The 17,444-nt window shown below is 34.6% G+C and overlaps 1 protein-coding gene across 2 annotated transcripts in view; it reads right to left on the bottom strand.

Annotated features, from left to right (window-relative positions):
• TBC1D22A (TBC1 domain family member 22A) overlaps positions 1–17,444 on the bottom strand; it is a 161,524-nt gene that overhangs the window by 78,137 nt on the left and 65,943 nt on the right. For both annotated transcript variants that reach the window (XM_008492980.2, XM_030461184.1), the window contains exon 10: positions 11,042–11,117. In XM_008492980.2, the coding sequence (XP_008491202.1) occupies positions 11,042–11,117 (76 nt within the window). The remainder of the gene's footprint in view (positions 1–11,041; positions 11,118–17,444) is intronic.

The raw sequence follows: 17,444 nt of genomic DNA, 5'->3' as shown, positions 1-17,444 counted from the left end.
AAAGAAGTTGAAAAATAGGCTACTAAATTCTGTGAATTATATACAATTGATGCAAGACTGGAATAGAAAACACATTAACTAAAAAAGATAATTCTTCCTACTCTGTAAGTACTCATGAGTAGAGGCTATTTTGCTGATAAAGGTAATTTGGACAATCATAATCTAAATTTAGATTTTCCATTTCAGTGAAAATAAGCACATGTGTGTAGCAAACAAGAAAGATATATAATTACTGCCAGCGTTCAGACTTCAAGTATTTTATAAAAAAATAGGTCTACTACAGTTCCTGGTATTAAAATAATTTTAAAGTTTTTTTAAAAGATAGCTCTTTTATTAAAACTCAAAAGAAATCAGAATTGCATTTAATGTTTCCCAATACTTTCAATAAATCCATATATATAGTTTTTGATAAAGCAAGTTTTCTGATTAAAGAATTAAATCTATTATACAGACATTCTAAAGTAGCGTACTGCCAAAACAGAGGCTTCCTATGGCAGAAGGCACTATGCTTATAAATTATTTTTTGTTGATGTTTAATGTCATCTTCTCATGCTGTTTACTGATTTCAGAATTAAAACGTGTATTAGACTACAGAATCACAAAGCCACAGATAAGGACAAGAATAAACTGGCCTAATGCAAACTTAACTGCTGTCCTGACTGGAGGACACTGTCAGAATGAGTGGCTAGGGAAGTTTACACATAAGAGGAACCATAAAATAATAGTAAAATTATGCATGAATTGCCAAATTAAAGTGGCACAGCATGGTGCTACCACATCCATCTGTATAATTTATTACTTCATAATATCAACCTTTTGGTGTTGACCTTTATTTAAAAATTCCTATCAACCACAGCAATCTTTTCTGCCATTTGACTTTAGACCTAATTTTGACACTGTTGAAAACAGTTTAGAGTTCAGTTTACTCATATTTCATAACCTGGGCACTTTATTTTTAACTCAATTTTTTCAATACTTTCTAAGCACTTCACTGTAAGTATAAAAAACACTGATTACTCAAATCTATCTGGTATGCAGTTAAGCCTGAGAATCTCAGACAAATAGAGTACTTTGTTTCAAGAAAAAGTAGTGTGTTAGTGTGTGTTTCTCAGCAACAGCTACAAAACCCCTGAAAAGCACAGGCCAACTACAAGCACAACTCCACTGGTACCAGTCCAAAATGAACAGAAAATGAGGAGGCAACCTTTGCCCCCGAGGCTTATTGGGGCTGCCATTCCCATGCAGAGAGGGATGTTTGTGCCTCACTGCTGAAGACACGAAGGCACATTACAGAAACATGCTGGTACTCCTGCTTTTCACCACCACTCAAGCAGGACTTTTTTTCTTTCTGGACCATGGACAAGGCAAACATTTTAATCATTTGGAAACTAACACAGTGGAAGACAAGCCAAAGAAAGCAAATAGCTTTGAAGTACTGATACATTTCAGGTAACTTCCACATCTACTGCAGCTGAGAATCTCCACTAATTCTCTTCATTTTTCAGTTAGTCACACCTTGCTTAAAAATGTTTTAAAAATAACTGACATTGCATAGATAACACAGGAATCTGGTAAGGAAGTATGACACCCAGAACCACTGTTTCAAAACTTAAAACCCTCTTATCATGAAATACATAGTCTCTTACAGAATTAACATAGGAGCCTTTCTGTCTTTTCATTTTCGATTTACTCTTTTGGAGCATCCCCTGTATAAAAACAGGAATGACAAGAAGTTTTTTTAAAACTACATTAAAAAATTCTTTGGCAGGTAATAGACTTCCAGAAGAAACTAGAGTACAAAGAACTACCACACATAACTGAGAATTAACTTCAGAGGTACTCATGGTCTTCAGTAACTATTTTATTCATTTTTTCCCCCCACTTAATGATTGCTATAAAATACAGCTTAACATCTTTCCAGACACCTTTTAAGAAACTGATTAATAGAGCAGTATGATCCAAATTTCCCCTCCTGTCTTCTCCCCATCAGTAAGACAAGTAAAAATCCAACAAGTTCCAGGCTGCAGAATTTGATAATTTGATAAAATTTATTATTTTCCTTGGGAAGCCCTTTTCAAAAAAAAAAAAAAAAAAAAAAAAAAAACCTAAACCAGATTGAATTAAAATCCAGACACCTTTCTTCCATTTTCAGGAAAACGTAGTAAGAAATTATTATTTATGACTTAATCCGCTCAATTTAACAGTTAACATTGTTAATGAAGCTTCCTAACATCAGTTATATAAAATCCATTTAGAAATTTTTAAAATGTTCTGTGACAGATGGTAAAAATATTATGGTGTCTGTAATTTCATTATCTCACTGTTGATGAGATGTCTCCCATACATTATCATGAAAATATTTACCTTTCACTAGAGGTTTCAGATAATCAGTTAAATTTTACCATTGATTAAAAGGATGTTTTTTTATAAAAAAAAGGAAATCACACAATTTAATCTCAAAGTAATTCATAATGGATGTGCTTGCAAGCCTGGAAATTTTCTGGCCATTAGATTAAAGCCAGTAAACTGCACTGCCACAATCTGTGTGATACTGACTATGCAACAATAATGCTTCCCTCCTTGTGCAATACTGCAACCTCTTAGCTACAGAAATGTTTTCATGGCCCAGCCTATTACAAGTATGAGATGTTCTGTGCAATCTAATTAAATAAAGTAACATTTATTTTGCAGTTTCTTTATAATGCTGTGACTTGATACTTAACTGACAGCTTCCAAGTACTCATTTCTACCATTTTCTTAATTGTGCAAATCAAGCAACAAGCAAGAATTTGTTCAACTTAATGCAGTACTGTAGTAAGCACTTATTTCTCTTTAGCTTAACTTTCTAATAGTATGGGTAGCTACTAAAAAAAAAGCACTGTAACACAAATAAACTACAGAATCTAGAGGATTCTGTTACTAGGAACAGCATTACCTACAAAGGTTGTCCTTGAAAACTTGCATTCATGAGATCAGAATGTCCTGAAAAAAACTGACTGCTTCAGGTTCACCTCTGTATTGCCTGCAAGCTTCCAGATGTCCTTAGGGAACAGCATACCTTTGATCACCCTATATAGAAATGGTCATCCATGATTGTCTGCAGCCATTTTGCAGCACATTTTGCACAGTCTGGACTCACAGGCAGTTGACTGACATGGAACCAGCTTCTCGGTTCATTAAGGGACACCACAAGTGACTGATCCACCACCAGCTTCTGAGAAACATCCATTCAGTCAGTAGAGTAATAAGATGTTAAAATCTTCTCTATAACACCTAGATTCTTTAAACTTTGCCAATTCCTTAAAATTACAACTCTCACATACTGAATTTTGCTGTCTGAAGAAGGAAATTTGTCATCAGTAAATGACTGTTTTCTTTTTGAGAATTCAAACTACTGAGAGAATATTTTATATTTAATTCCACCTCTTCCTGATTCACTTCCACATTATTCAAAAACAGTAAGTTTATGGGAGAGAAAGGTAACAGTCTGGAGCAAAATCTCAACACCAGATGTTGCCAGATGCAAATTAAGGTTTACAATTTCCCAGTCTGAATTAATGCAAGCCTGAAGAAAAGCAGTTCTGTCAAGACTGCAGCTTGGCAATGATTTATTACTAGCTATATATATTAATTTTTATTAGTATACATTAATAACAAAGAAGTTCCTCATGACTGAAAAAGACATTCAAAAGATCATAAATGTGAAGCTGAAGACAAGATCTCATTATGATGCATAATTCTGTGTCAAGTAAGAGTAGGCATCCAAGTAAAAGATTTACGTGCTGATTATACCTTGCTCTAGATTATTTTGCTTTTTATACCTGTCTAAAATCATCCAATATAGGAATTACAATAAAAGCATTTAAAAAAATAAATTGAAAAGTCCTTTACAAAAATGAAAACAACAGGCATAAAAACAGAAATATTACCAAATTATATTCTCCTCATGGCCTACAATTTAGAGATAATGAGCTACTTGAATTTAACTCACTAAAATGTACAGCTAGTAGCTATGACTGAGAAATACTTTCTTCATACACAAAAAATACAGCCAATACTCGATTACAAAGCCCAGGATGTCAATCCCAATGCTAGGGGGGAAGAGGAGGGAAGGAAGGAAAACCTATAATCAAAATTGATATTGAAAGAGCAAAATATAACTGTGAGAAGGATTTGATGAGACATTCCAGCATTCACTGGACTTCCCACAGCCTGTTCTTCTAAATCATAACTGTGTGCATTCATAACAGGGATCATGCCTATCAATTTTTAAACTCCCTATCACGTTAAGTTCTTTCTTCCTTTTTGTTTACCTTGCCATGAGAATAGTATGCTTTGGCTATTTAAAAGTTAAACTGCTTACAAAGGTCAGGAATTTACAAATTTTTTTACAGCCAGTCTCAACTCCTGCTAAGATCTATGCACTCTGTAATAGCATATAAATACAATCTCCATGATAAAACATAAAATATGATTTAAGAGAGATATTAAACAATTATAATGCCTAGTGAGCAGCACTTAAGATTGGATTAAAGTATAATGCCGTAATTACAACCATGAAACCAGATAAAAAATAACTACTGATGAGCTAAGTAAGATCACTTTGTTAAGAAGAGCTTTATGGCACAAATTAATCAAAACAATTACAAAATGCTTAAAGACTTTTAATCACTTCAGCATCAACCTTACATATAAAGATAGACTGAGAGAGAAGGTCCTTATTAATCATGAGTTTTCAACAGTAACAGGATGCTCTAAATGAATTCTATTACCATTTCTAGTTCAAAATTCTTCCACATGGCTGAGGAATACCAGTCTTTTAAACTATTACAATTAGAGCTCTTTTCTCCAGATACTTCAATACATCCCTAGTTCTAAATTAAAGGTGTTAGTAAATGCTTTACAGTATAATTATTCATTAACATAATTTTACACATACTATTAAGTATTCTTTCACCATCTTTTTAAAAAATCATTAGCATGATTGAATACATAACAAAGATTCATCAAATGAACCTATTACAACGGTTTCATCATCTGCTCATTGTATGAAACCTCAAGATTCAAATTAAAAACCAGATTAGTTAATCTTTATCTATCACAGTACTGAGGAGATCATTTGGTCTTTAAGTTCTTATTAAAAAACAGTAAGTTGTTTAAAAAAGAAAACAAGTTAGTCTTGGTCAACATTTTGCCATTCTGATATTCAGATTTTCTGATACAAAAAAGTAGAACAATATTCCTCTACAGCTGAAAAGGTTCAAATCAGCATAGAAGCTGAATGTCCTTTATAAAACTACAAAGATATCAAAATTACTCAATAGTTATCTCTCTGTACTTAACTCATCATGTGAAACTAAGTGCTGAGCAGAACTGTGAAACATTTCTGTTTGAAGCATGGGACAGTTCTATGGGAACAGACATCTTAATCTTCTGGGACAAGAACCTGCTGAATACCAAAACACCAACACAATGTTCAGAGGAATAACTGTAGAAATTCCAAACGAAGTCTGGACATTTAAAATTTTAGCAGCTCCGAAAGAACACACTGCTTGTAGATATTAGGAAGAATAATTTCACTGTCTCTAGTCCTGCTTTAAAGAAGGATGTTTTATAAACATCTCCAATTATATCAGCCAGCCTTTAAGACAAATCTATAGAAAATATTTCAAAGCATGAGAAGTGCACAGAATGTCACAATTAAATAAGCTCTTTCACTGTGGATAAACAAAAATACATATAAAAATGAATTTTTTTAATTGATTTATGAAGAACGTGACCTGCATATATACACACAACTTTTAATTTTTTAAGTGCATAAATAGCAGGGAAAAAAAGGAAGTTACAAATTTAAGGCCATGGAGTGAAAGAACTTTACTATGAATCCTTACTTATGGTATTATTTACCAAACTCCAGACAACTGACCAAGACATTGGTAACCCAAGACAGAAAGAAGTAAAAAAAGTGCTATTAGTGGAGCCAAGGTTAATTTCCTTAGAACATCAAAACAAAATAAAAAATCTAACTTGTATTTCTTTTGAAGTGAATGGAACAAACATGTTTACAATATTGCACAAAAACATTTTCCTCTCTTGAAATATTTCTAACATTATTACAAAATTAAAATTGTAATAAGCCAGAAATTATCCTATTTAAAATATCATATGTAAGAATACTTGTAGAAACTCTCCAAAATGGTCAGAAGATATTTTCACAGTGGAAATACTGAAATATTACTGAATCTTTGAAAAATGTAGCTGAATGCTAAACTAACTTGCTTATGGAGAGGTCAAAATGCATCATTCTTTATGTTCTTAGGGTTTATTTCTTCCATTTTCAAGAAGAAAGTGACAAAATATACAGCAACAGTTTCTTCTTTTATAATCTTTTTTCTTTAAATATTTCTCAGCTTCTTTTCCATTTCTTATTACTAAGATTCAAGAGCCCCTTCTACAATACAATTGGTGATTACAAGCCCAAAATCTTGTACAGTAGTAACAAAAAATTTAGTCAAGTATAAGAGAAGATAAGCACAGATTGAGGTACGCAAAGATGTAGAAAAAAAATCTTCTCAAATTTGCTTTCACAGAAGACGTAGAATATTTATACTATGTTGAGTTGTCATACCGTTTTTATAGTTTAACATAAAAGTAATGAAAAGCTAACAAAAGCTAAGAAAGAGCTATAAATAAATTTCTAATAGGCTATTTTTTTTTCTAGAACTGCCTTCTTGCTAATTCAGAAAGAATGTCAAGAAATGTTAACATTTTTATCATGTTTATGGAAACCCAAGACTACTTTTATCTACAAATGCTCAGCCTCCTCCTAACAGCTTCCTCATATCCTAATGTAATTATCAGACGTATTACAGTAAACTAAAGAAGCTGAGACTCTTCCAAGCATGAAACCAGCCAAATGCTAAACATCTGTAAATTCTGGAAACACAAACCCTGAAATAATTTTGGCATTCCCACACCGTATTTCTTTGCTTTCAAGCTAAAAATGAAGTAAAAGGGGAAGACAGCATGCCAAGTGAGTGTGACCTTTTACCAACCATGAGAGATGGTTCATGATTTAGAGCAGAAAAGCTCTACTGACATTACAGAAAACAAAAAAGATAATTAGTTACAACAGATTCCTCATATTATTAAGCTATATATTGATTCTCTGAGTAATTTTTTATAAATCTTAGAACAATCTGAATGAGGATGACAAGGATATAAATGAGACTAAATAGCATTATATTCATACATCTTCAAATTCCATCTGGTCTATAATGACATTAACAAACTCAAAAATTCCATTACATACATCGTTCATCAAAATTATTTTCTGGGGTTTAAGAAGGCTGAGATTATGATTAACAGAGTAATTTAGCTGTTTGAAACCCCCTGCAATGTTCTGCAGTGCATGCAGAAGGACAGTAACTTTGAGAGGAGCTGTGATCCATAATACTGGGTTAAAGACAGTTGTTTCAATCACTAATATTATGCATTAATACTCAAAAGGGCACGCATCACTTTCCATACACTGGTATCCCATTACTGTGAGCAAACATATTGTAACAGCTTCATCCACTCTCGCTGGGACTTCTTATGTTAAGATTCTCTTCACCATGCAGTTACCCAGCATCAAAAAAATAACATGATATAGTAGCAACAGAAATACTATTTTCTTCCACAATAACTTTATATAGTGCTTAGGATACTTGTGGTAAGTATAGTTCATGAGATTTCTTAAAAAAAAGAAGTTACTGAATTCATATCAACCATACAATTCACTTTAGCTACAGAACCAGTTGTTACAGTAGTATACAGACAAAAAGACAAAAGCAAAAAGAAATTGAGAAGAGTAAAGCACAACAACATATGATTTTAACAAACTATGTCATGATTCCACCTAAAAGCCAACCAGGTCAGGATCCCTTACCTGAGGCGTCCAAAAGTTTATGAAATAACAGTAGTACCCATCTACCACTGCCTATCTAACAACCAAAACTTTATTGTAATCTTACATGTACTTTGGTGTATTTTTCTGGCAAAAGACAGAAACTGAGTGGGCAGTCTTCTAGCAAAAAAGAAACAGTCCTAAGAATAACAAAAAATGCACACCTTTTACTATAAAAACTTTAAATGGACCACTGCAGTAAGGATTGTGATGAGCAGTACAAAATTCAATTGACAGCTAATTACTAATGGCATCTACCAGTTGTTACAAGTGGGGCCAATCCTTTGTGACACCTTCATTGACAATTGATGATGGCACAGTGTAGACTCCCCATGTTCATGGATGACACAGCATTGAGAGGTGTGGTTTACACACTGAAAGTCAGGGCTGCTATTTAAAAGCACTTTGGAAAGCTGAAGTAATGAACAGAAGATAAGAGAATCATAGAAGTGGCTGGGTTGGAAGGGACCTCAGAGATCATCAAGTCCAATCCTTAAGACAGGAACCTTCCAAAGTTCAGGAAAGGCAAACATCCCATTTCTGGGATGGAACAGTCTCATTCAATAGCACTGACCAGAAAGTGGCTCTGCCAAGAAGGACTTGGGAGTCCTGGTGCTGTACCCAAGTCAGCACTGTGACCTTGGCAGAAAGGAAGGCCAATCATACACTGGGTTTTCTGTGCAAAAGATAAGCCAACAGGTGGGGAAAAGTGAGTCTTCCTCTGTATTCACCACTTGAAAGATCATGCCTGCAGCATTACATCCAATTCTGGGACACTGGCATACCAGAGAAAGCCCAGTGGAGGGCAACCAAGGCAGTTAGGAAGCTGGAGCATTTTACACATGAAAGGGGGCTAACAACTGGATTTGTTCAGCCTTAAAAAGAAAAATCCATAAAAAGCTGGAACTATTAAAGAGGAGCATGAGATTCCTCTCATAGGTACAGAGAGACAAAACAAAAGACAGTGGACACCAGTTTCATAAACAAAAATTCTAATTATTAATTTATAAAAATAATATCACAATGATCACAGTCAAATCCTTGAGCAGTCTTACCACGGAAGGCTGCAGAATCTCCATCCCTGAAGCTTCTAAAACTCAACAGGGCAAGACTCCACACAGCCCAATCTTAGCTATCTCTGCCCCCTTAGACTGAGAAGCACATCTTTGGAACACTGACTTCCAGAGGCCCTGTTCAAGCCAACTAGTTCTAGGTTTCTATAACACCCAAATCTTATTGGCTCCCTTTTCCAATAGCCACAATGGATTTTTAGAATACTTCGTAACTTCTACAATTAAAAAAAATGTCATCAAAGTTCCCTCAATCTGAAGATTTATAATCCCTATTTTTTTTTTTTAAATAGTTTCCTTCAGCATCTTTTCTATATATGCTACAAGTATGTCATACAAACAACACAACTGCTATGAGATGATCAGTCCCTTAAAGTTGATATTTTTGGTTTTTGCTTCCTCCAACTACATTGCTCAAAACAAGGAAACCATCCTCTACTACTCAACTGCATAAACAGAATCTGGTAAAGGATAATTTCAGAAAACATATTTATTTTCTACATTTTTCTGTCTTATTTTTCTATTAAGTGCAAAGCCTTAAAAATAATGCTTCCTAAAGTAATCATTAAGTTATTTAGCTTTATCCCTAAAACACTAAGGTACAAAGATGCTTACAGCATTTCTTTCCTCTTTAGAAACTAAACATTATTGTATTATATTTAATATTTTAATCAAACAAAACCATAAGGATGATTACCAGAATAGTATTCTTCAGTTTTAAAACTTGGTTAAATAATTTTTAAAAAATTTTTCATTGACCAAGTTAAGAAAGTTTATTTATAGGCATTAAAGTTATGCACTTTCTTTCTTATGCAGTCATTTGTTAGAAAAGTTGCATTGCAAGCAGATTAATTTTGAAATAACAAAATACATCACTTTATAAATATTTTAATATATTGTATAAATATTTTGCTACCCTATATACAAAAGGATTTTGTTTTCACATTCAATTACATTTTAACTAAAAAAAGATACATCTACAACATTTATACTGATTGTGTAATATTATATAAACATCATTCTACTGTCCTTAGTTCTGAACATTAAAATAATGTAATACCCTAAAAGGGCATGAGGAGCATTATCAAATATTTGGGATGTAAATGTGTTTGGGTCAACCCCAAATCTGTTATGGTAAGCACTGGCACAAGAAAAACTCACAATACCACAATGAAAAGATGGAATTAATCTTTCCATGAAGTTTATCAAATATTAAACTACACAATAAATATTTTTTCTATCTCATCCCTGACAGGCTAGTGTCGCAAATATATCCCTGGTTCTGCTTGGAAACACTTTGTAAATACTTTGTTCATTAATTTAACAAACTATCAAGAGAGTATGCTTAGAATGGGCAAGCATTATCTCTTGCATTTCATTTAATTAAACTCTGTTCTAGCAATGTGACAGTCAGCATTTCACGAAGGGAATTATTTTAAGGATGAAGGTAGAAAATATTTCAAAGTGCCCTGCTAAAACATGAAAGCATAATCTAAAATTACACCTGCATACACTGTAATTTATCTATAATATTAAAGATGTTCTTTCCAGAGTTCATAATTAATTGGATTCCACAGAGAAATTATTCAGGCATTACAGATAGCAAAATGATGCACAAAGGCACAAAACATAGTGCCGAAGGACAGCCATAAACAACCACTGCGACTTGCCCGAATTACAGCAATCACTGAGCTTAATGTGAAGAGAATACTGGCTGCCTTTTGTATGTGGCCATTACTCTGCTGCAAAGAAATTGCCATTGAATTTTTATTATATTGCCTTAATAAAAAGTAATGAAACTGGCTCATGCTCTAGTGGCTTTCTTTTAAATGATACATGATAGTGATCTTGCTAAGGCCAGTGCACCACAAACTGATTGAGTGTGACACCGCATCCAAGAAGGAGATGTCACTTCACCACTGTAGATAACTGCACTGATGTTGGCTTGACTTCTTGAACACATTTTAACTACATACATCCAAAGAAACACCAGTCAGAAATTAAATAAGTTTTTAAGACTTACCATCGATGCGACTAACAAGTTCCTCCAACATTTTCACTTTCTTTTGAATTCCTGGCTGTGCAAATGTGTAGTTATCCTGAGGGAGAGACCAAATACAAGTTGAAGTTTGCAAAGGAAAAAAAAGGCTCTTTTACCTCAATTACTTACTCAATCCATGTATTTTTTTATGTGTTTTGTTTTTACATTTGCTAGGCCTGCTTCTACCCTTAAGTAGTAAATGATTACCTCAAGTTTCTGTCACTAACAGCATAACTTGTAGTTACTACTGCACCACTTGCTCTCCACTTGCTAATACCGGCCCTGAAGTTACAGCTTGCAGAAATCCAGGTAGCTTTAAAAGGCTATAATGTTAATTGCCAAAATGTGTCATGTTTGAGATTGCTACACAGTGATTTTTTTCTCATAAATATACAGTTTTAACACAAACAATGTATGAAATATGAAAGTTTAGACTCTAATCAATGACAGGATAAGAATTTGATCTTTACAAGTTCAAAATAATACCTTCAAGCAGCACAAGAAATCAGAAGCCCATTTCAATGAAGTCATGACTGTTCTGAACCCAACGTTACAGTTAATATAAAGAATCAAAACCTAACACACAAGCCATATACCTAAAATGGCAGGGTAGTTGCATGTATTTGTTTTAATTCTAAATGATTTTTTAGTTTTTGGATTGCAGCTCTCTATAGAAGATTATATATTTTGAAATAATGAGAAAAATAATCTCCACTTTAACCCCAAAATGATCAGCCATTTTAAATAAAGACATTACTTAAATAGCAGTGATTCTGAATATTTGGCTGACTATCCCACCACTCTGTTCATTTTGTTATGGTTTTCTATACAGGCAGATTCAGGAAAGACAATTACCAATATACAATTTAAAAGAAAGCTGCTTTGTAAAGTTGTTTTGATGTAATGACATAAAAACACAGTAAAATATTCATCTCAAATGCTAATGTTTGAATAATTCCTTCATGAAAACCAAATAGAGAGCTGAGCAACTCTCCCAAAAATCCTCCTAAAAAAATTTCCACAGTTGTTGGAGTACTAATTTTTCTTGACAATGTCAAATTTTAACTTGCCCTTAAGAGGATGAGTATCAGATCATTTTTATGTATCTTGAGACCTTTTTCTTTGTATTGAAAAAAGACTTTCTTGGTTGATTTACTTGGGGGGGGGGAGGGAGCTATATTTGTTTTATGAAATTGAATTGCAACTCAATCTTCCAAGTCCTATTAAACTGCCATAAAGTATGAAATCCAAAAGTTCACAAAAGAAAATATTATAGTACAGCAGCCAACTACAGTGATTTGCAGTATCAAAAAGACTACTGTGTGCTCTGGTTACTTGTAACAGACCACAGTAGGAACTATTAAAAAAAATGTAGCAAAGTTCTCTAATGCCTAGCAGAACTTTAACAGTAATTGATATGAGAAATCAGTGTATAAACCAAAACAGTGTTGATGAGGAAACAAGAATAATTCTCTGAATTTTTAAATTTTCCACAGGAATCACCAACTAAAACAGGCAACCATTTCATCTTCTTGGCATTGTCTCTGAAACAGAACACGAGCATCCTAAGTACAAAAAACCCAAAATTGATAGAATTGGAAGTCTCACACAGCATTCAAATCTACTATCCTTTATTTTGGGGACAGAGAAAATGTACTGTGCAGTGGGACCAAAACCTTTTATACAAGTTCTACACACTCTTGTATTAGTTGAGTACCGTAACCAGGATATAGCTTCTTTAGGAAATAGTATATTCATTTTCTTTACAGAACTTGTCTACCAATGAATACTTTATTGATTTTTTTCCCAAATGTTTATATATATATGTATATATATTTTTATATATATAGCTCTATTTATTTAAAGACAGCTAACTAGTATTTCTAGAAGTAGTCTGCACCAGTAACTTCATGTATTTAACACTGACAGCCCATGCAGAGATAAAACACTACTAGTCTGATCATCAATCATATCCCAGTTGTGATCTATATATTTATAAATCTGAAACTATTTCCTTTCCCAAAGCATCACTTACTCCATACATTCCTGGAAATGCAAACCAAAACTGTCATCTTGGATCACAACAGGTAAGTTTGCTCTTCATTATATTTGATATTTGGCTTATTCATTTATTTTTCTGTTAATTATTTCAGCTGCAAATGAACACAGCTGGGAGTCACTCTTGTACTTGTGATGACTCATCTAACTGCAAAGATCTTTGTTGGCTCCCCAGCCCTCTCTTCTAATTAAACTATGCTACTCATATTCCCTCCAATGACACTTGTAATTGACTTTCTGGAGTTGTGAAACTGTGAGAAGGACTTGGTAAACATAAAAAGCATTCTGTTGTCTATTATTCCTTCTCCTTTTGTGCTTATAGGTGGAGGAAAAGGCTAGAAATAGCTAAAGACAAAAACTTGTCAAACTCATGAAATTCATTAATTATTACTCAGAGCAATACACAAGTACAGTGGTTAAACTTTTAGTTCCTCTGTCATGCAATTTAATTGGTGATACTAGCTTGGAAATTTGACTCAACTTTATCCCAACTCTTCTACCTCCTCCCTACCAAGTGGTGCAGGGGAGTGGGTAAGGGGGTGCAGTCAGTTCATAGCACTTCATCTCTGCCACTCCCCATGTGCTGCCAGAAAGCCTGCTCGTGCACAGGCTGCCCATTCCACAGGGCCACAGGTCCTGCTAGGAGCCTGCTCCAGCATGGGCTCTCCACAGGCTGCAGTTTCCATCAAGGCATCTCCAGCTCTTCTTGTGTGGGATCCTTCAAGGGCTGCACGTAGGTATCTTCTCCACCATGGACCTCCATGCAGGGGAACAACCAGCTTGACCAAAGGATGCATCGAAATCTCTGCTCAGGCACAGGGAACACCTCCTCCTCCTTTTTCAGACCTTTAATGGCTGCAGGGTTGTTTTTCTCAATTTTTCTCACACAGCACAGCTGCAGCACAGTGGTTCTTCTCCTTTCTTAAATAAATACAGAGGCACCACCAGTGCTGCTGATGGAGTTCAGCTTTGGCTGGTAACAGTTCCATTTGGAAGCTTACTTGAACTAGTTCTATCATGGGGCCTCTTCTCACTGAAGATATCCCTACAGCTCCCATGCTATCCAAACCTTGCCTCATAACCAAATACAAGTTATCTGCTAACTTTTGTGAAAAAGTGTTTTGAGTATTCAGCTCTCCTGCCTATTCCCCCTCACAGCTGTGGCTCCTCACAGGAATGTTTCATTCATCCATGCAAATTTCAGCCCTTGTGTAACTTGGATCATCGATACCAAGCAAAATCCAAACTCAGAAAAAGTAGTAACACAGAACAAGACTGTCTTGCCTCAACAGGTCTTCAGCTAACAGTTAATTTAAATTGCCTTGTATTTCTAACCACTGGTATAGTATTTAAATGTGACCAAGTACATATGAATGCAACAGAACCTATGATAAATATAAACTCAAGCATTAGTATCCAATATCTAAATTCCTTGACTTTCTGCTAAGATAGCTTCCAAGGTACTTTCATTGAACGTTTTTAACCTACTTCATAGCTGAATGGCTATAGTGCCTAGTTCAGACCTCATACACAATTAGTTCCACCTTGCAATACAGAAGATTAAGACCTCTTAAAGTCACAAAGGCTCAAAACTTGCTTTGGTCTCATGCATTTGTATTAGCAGTGTGTACTTACTCTGTAGAGACCAGTATAACCACCCCACTGTCCTGCAACTGCCATAAGGTCTGCCAGGACTCCTCAAAAAATAACTATTACAATTTAAAATAAAAAAATATTTCATTTATCACCTTCACTAAACATGAAGATACATACTAGATGAGTTTTAAAATTGTGTTTAAGGTTAGAGAACTTAGAAATGGAAGAAAGTTGATTAGAAAGTAAAGAAAAAATGCAGGAAGCAAATTTAATTCGGACTATCACATTCACAAAAAGGGAGGGGAGAGGGATATGACAATTTCTAAAAGTATGATTAACCACTGGACATGAAAACCCATCCATTTTGCTAGCTCTATTCTGAATGCTGACAGTGAAATACATTATTTTAAAATATATAGAAAGGATTTCAATTTATTAATAATTGTTCCCCAGGGTCAGAAAATGAAACAAATTTACAACTCTCTAAGCTAAGAACCTTGGAAATGCCCTTTGAATGATACAGAACCTTACTGCACTACTTAATTTATCAAACATTTGACTCTTCCCATAGTTAGAAGTATCAGGAATACTTTCTGTTTTGAAAATTCAGACTTTGCATGCTTCCAATCTTTTTTCTTTAAATAGGCAATGACAGGACAATTTTAAGAGAGGAAGAAAGCTGAAGAGGAAGGGAAAACAACCTTTTTTATCATCAAAGAAGGATAAATAAAGTCAGGCAAATTGAAAAGAAAAAAACACTGTCAATAATTTGACAGTAATGACTGCAGCCAAGCTCAAGTGCTTTTTTTCAGGTCACACAAACTGTTCACCAAAATCATACTGATGAAAATTTCAGAACCCTTCACAGAAGCAAATGGAAAGCTTTGACACGAAGTCTTATTGTGCTGCTTGCTTGTTTTTAATTTGGTTTTGTCTATCAGATCAGAGCTTTTAGATGTCAATGATACGTTAAGCAATCTCTATATAGCATACGTAGAGGTCTATTTTCTCTACTGATGTATATTTAAGAATTCCTATATATCAGTTTAGGCATGTTGAAATATATAATCACATGAACCAAGGATAACTAAAAAATAACTTTCTGACATTGTATACTTTTCTGTGTGTCAGAAAGGAATCTTCTCAATTTTATTTCTTAAACTCATTCAAGTATTTCATGTGCATATCCTCTAAGCAAACTCCTACTAAAAAATCTCAGTTCATCTTGCTCTCAAAGTTATGCAAAAAGATGTCAGGGGCAGGTGGGCGGGAAGCATGACTCTTCAATGATGATAGCCAACATGTATATTGAAACTATCAATGGCAGGCATAGTTTACCAAAAATGTTTCTTGAAGATGGAGATGATAATGAAATTCAATCTTAAATGCATTTCAGAAGAGAGAGTGCACATGCACGAGAACACACACACAAGTATGGTTTTCACACACTTTGGTTTTCCCTTTTAAGACCAAACAGCAACAAATGACTGTAGAGGACAATAATGCAAAAGAAACCTGCAGTGACATGCCTGCAGCATTCTTTCAGTTTCCAGTACTAAGACCCTAACTCAAGGTGGTATCTTGTTAATTTATGGTATTTAAAAATTTTTCTTCAACCAAACTTCAAATTGTTCACGTTTCAAACCCACACAAATTTTTTTTCATTTTTTTACAAGGAGGCCTGCAGGTTAGTTACCCAACCACTCTTTGTAAGTCTACCACTCAGAGGTATTACAAGATAGTATCTACGTCTTTCATAAAGAGATCATGGAAACAGTTTTGGTTGGAAGAGACCTTAAAGATCATCTAATTCCAATTCCCCTACCATGGGGAGCGACACCTTCAACTACAGCAGATTGTTCCAAGCCCCATCCAACCTCTCTTTGGACACATCCAGGGATGGAGCATCAACAACTTCCCTGGGCAACCTGTTCCAGTGTCTCACCACCCTCACATTGAATAATTTCTTCCCTATGCTTAACCTGAGAGTCTTCCAGTTTAAAGCCAATACCCTTGGTCCTATCCCTTTGTCCATGCCTTTGCAAAAACTCCCTCCACAGCTTTCTTGCAGGCCCCCTTCAGGTTCTTGAAGACTGCAGTAACATCTCCTTGAAGTCTTCTCCAGGCTGAACAACCCCAACTTTCTCAGCCTCTGTTTATTAGAGAGGTGTTCCAGCCCTCTGATCATGAAAATTATGATGGAAAGCATCTGCTTCCTATTCACCTTCTTAATGCAGCTCATCATTTTAAAGACTTCTATTACATTCCTCCACTTAGCCAGGTCATCCAAGATGAAGAACATCACTCAGAAACTGTTCAATACCTATGATCATCCTACTCTTGCTCCATTATTTATTTTTACAAATTTTAAATCCACCATGTCAAAATGGGGTGGATAGAACAAATTAGAACAGCATACCACATACCAAGCACAAGCTCATTTTAGGTATTAAAAGTAGCAACATGATATTTTCTCTTTTAAGGACTACTTACATAAATTGTTCTTCTAGATGTATGGTAACAGACAGTGCCTCTACCATGGCAAGTTACCAAGCTTAGCTTCTTCATCAACTTCTGATATAGGATTATCAAACTGTATTTTGGAAATACAATTAATCTGAACAGTTGTACTCACTAGTTCCTTTCAAAAGCTGCTAGATTTGTGCTGCTTTACAGGAGTTTTAAAAAATACCATGTCGTATGTTTTATCCCTTAACCATTAAATCTGTTT

Source organism: Calypte anna, chromosome 1 (assembly GCF_003957555.1).
Source record: "Calypte anna isolate BGI_N300 chromosome 1, bCalAnn1_v1.p, whole genome shotgun sequence".
NCBI classification, from domain to species: domain Eukaryota; kingdom Metazoa; phylum Chordata; class Aves; order Apodiformes; family Trochilidae; genus Calypte; species Calypte anna.
Note: the sequence above shows the minus strand (reverse complement) of the source record. Positions and strands in the feature narration are given on the sequence as shown.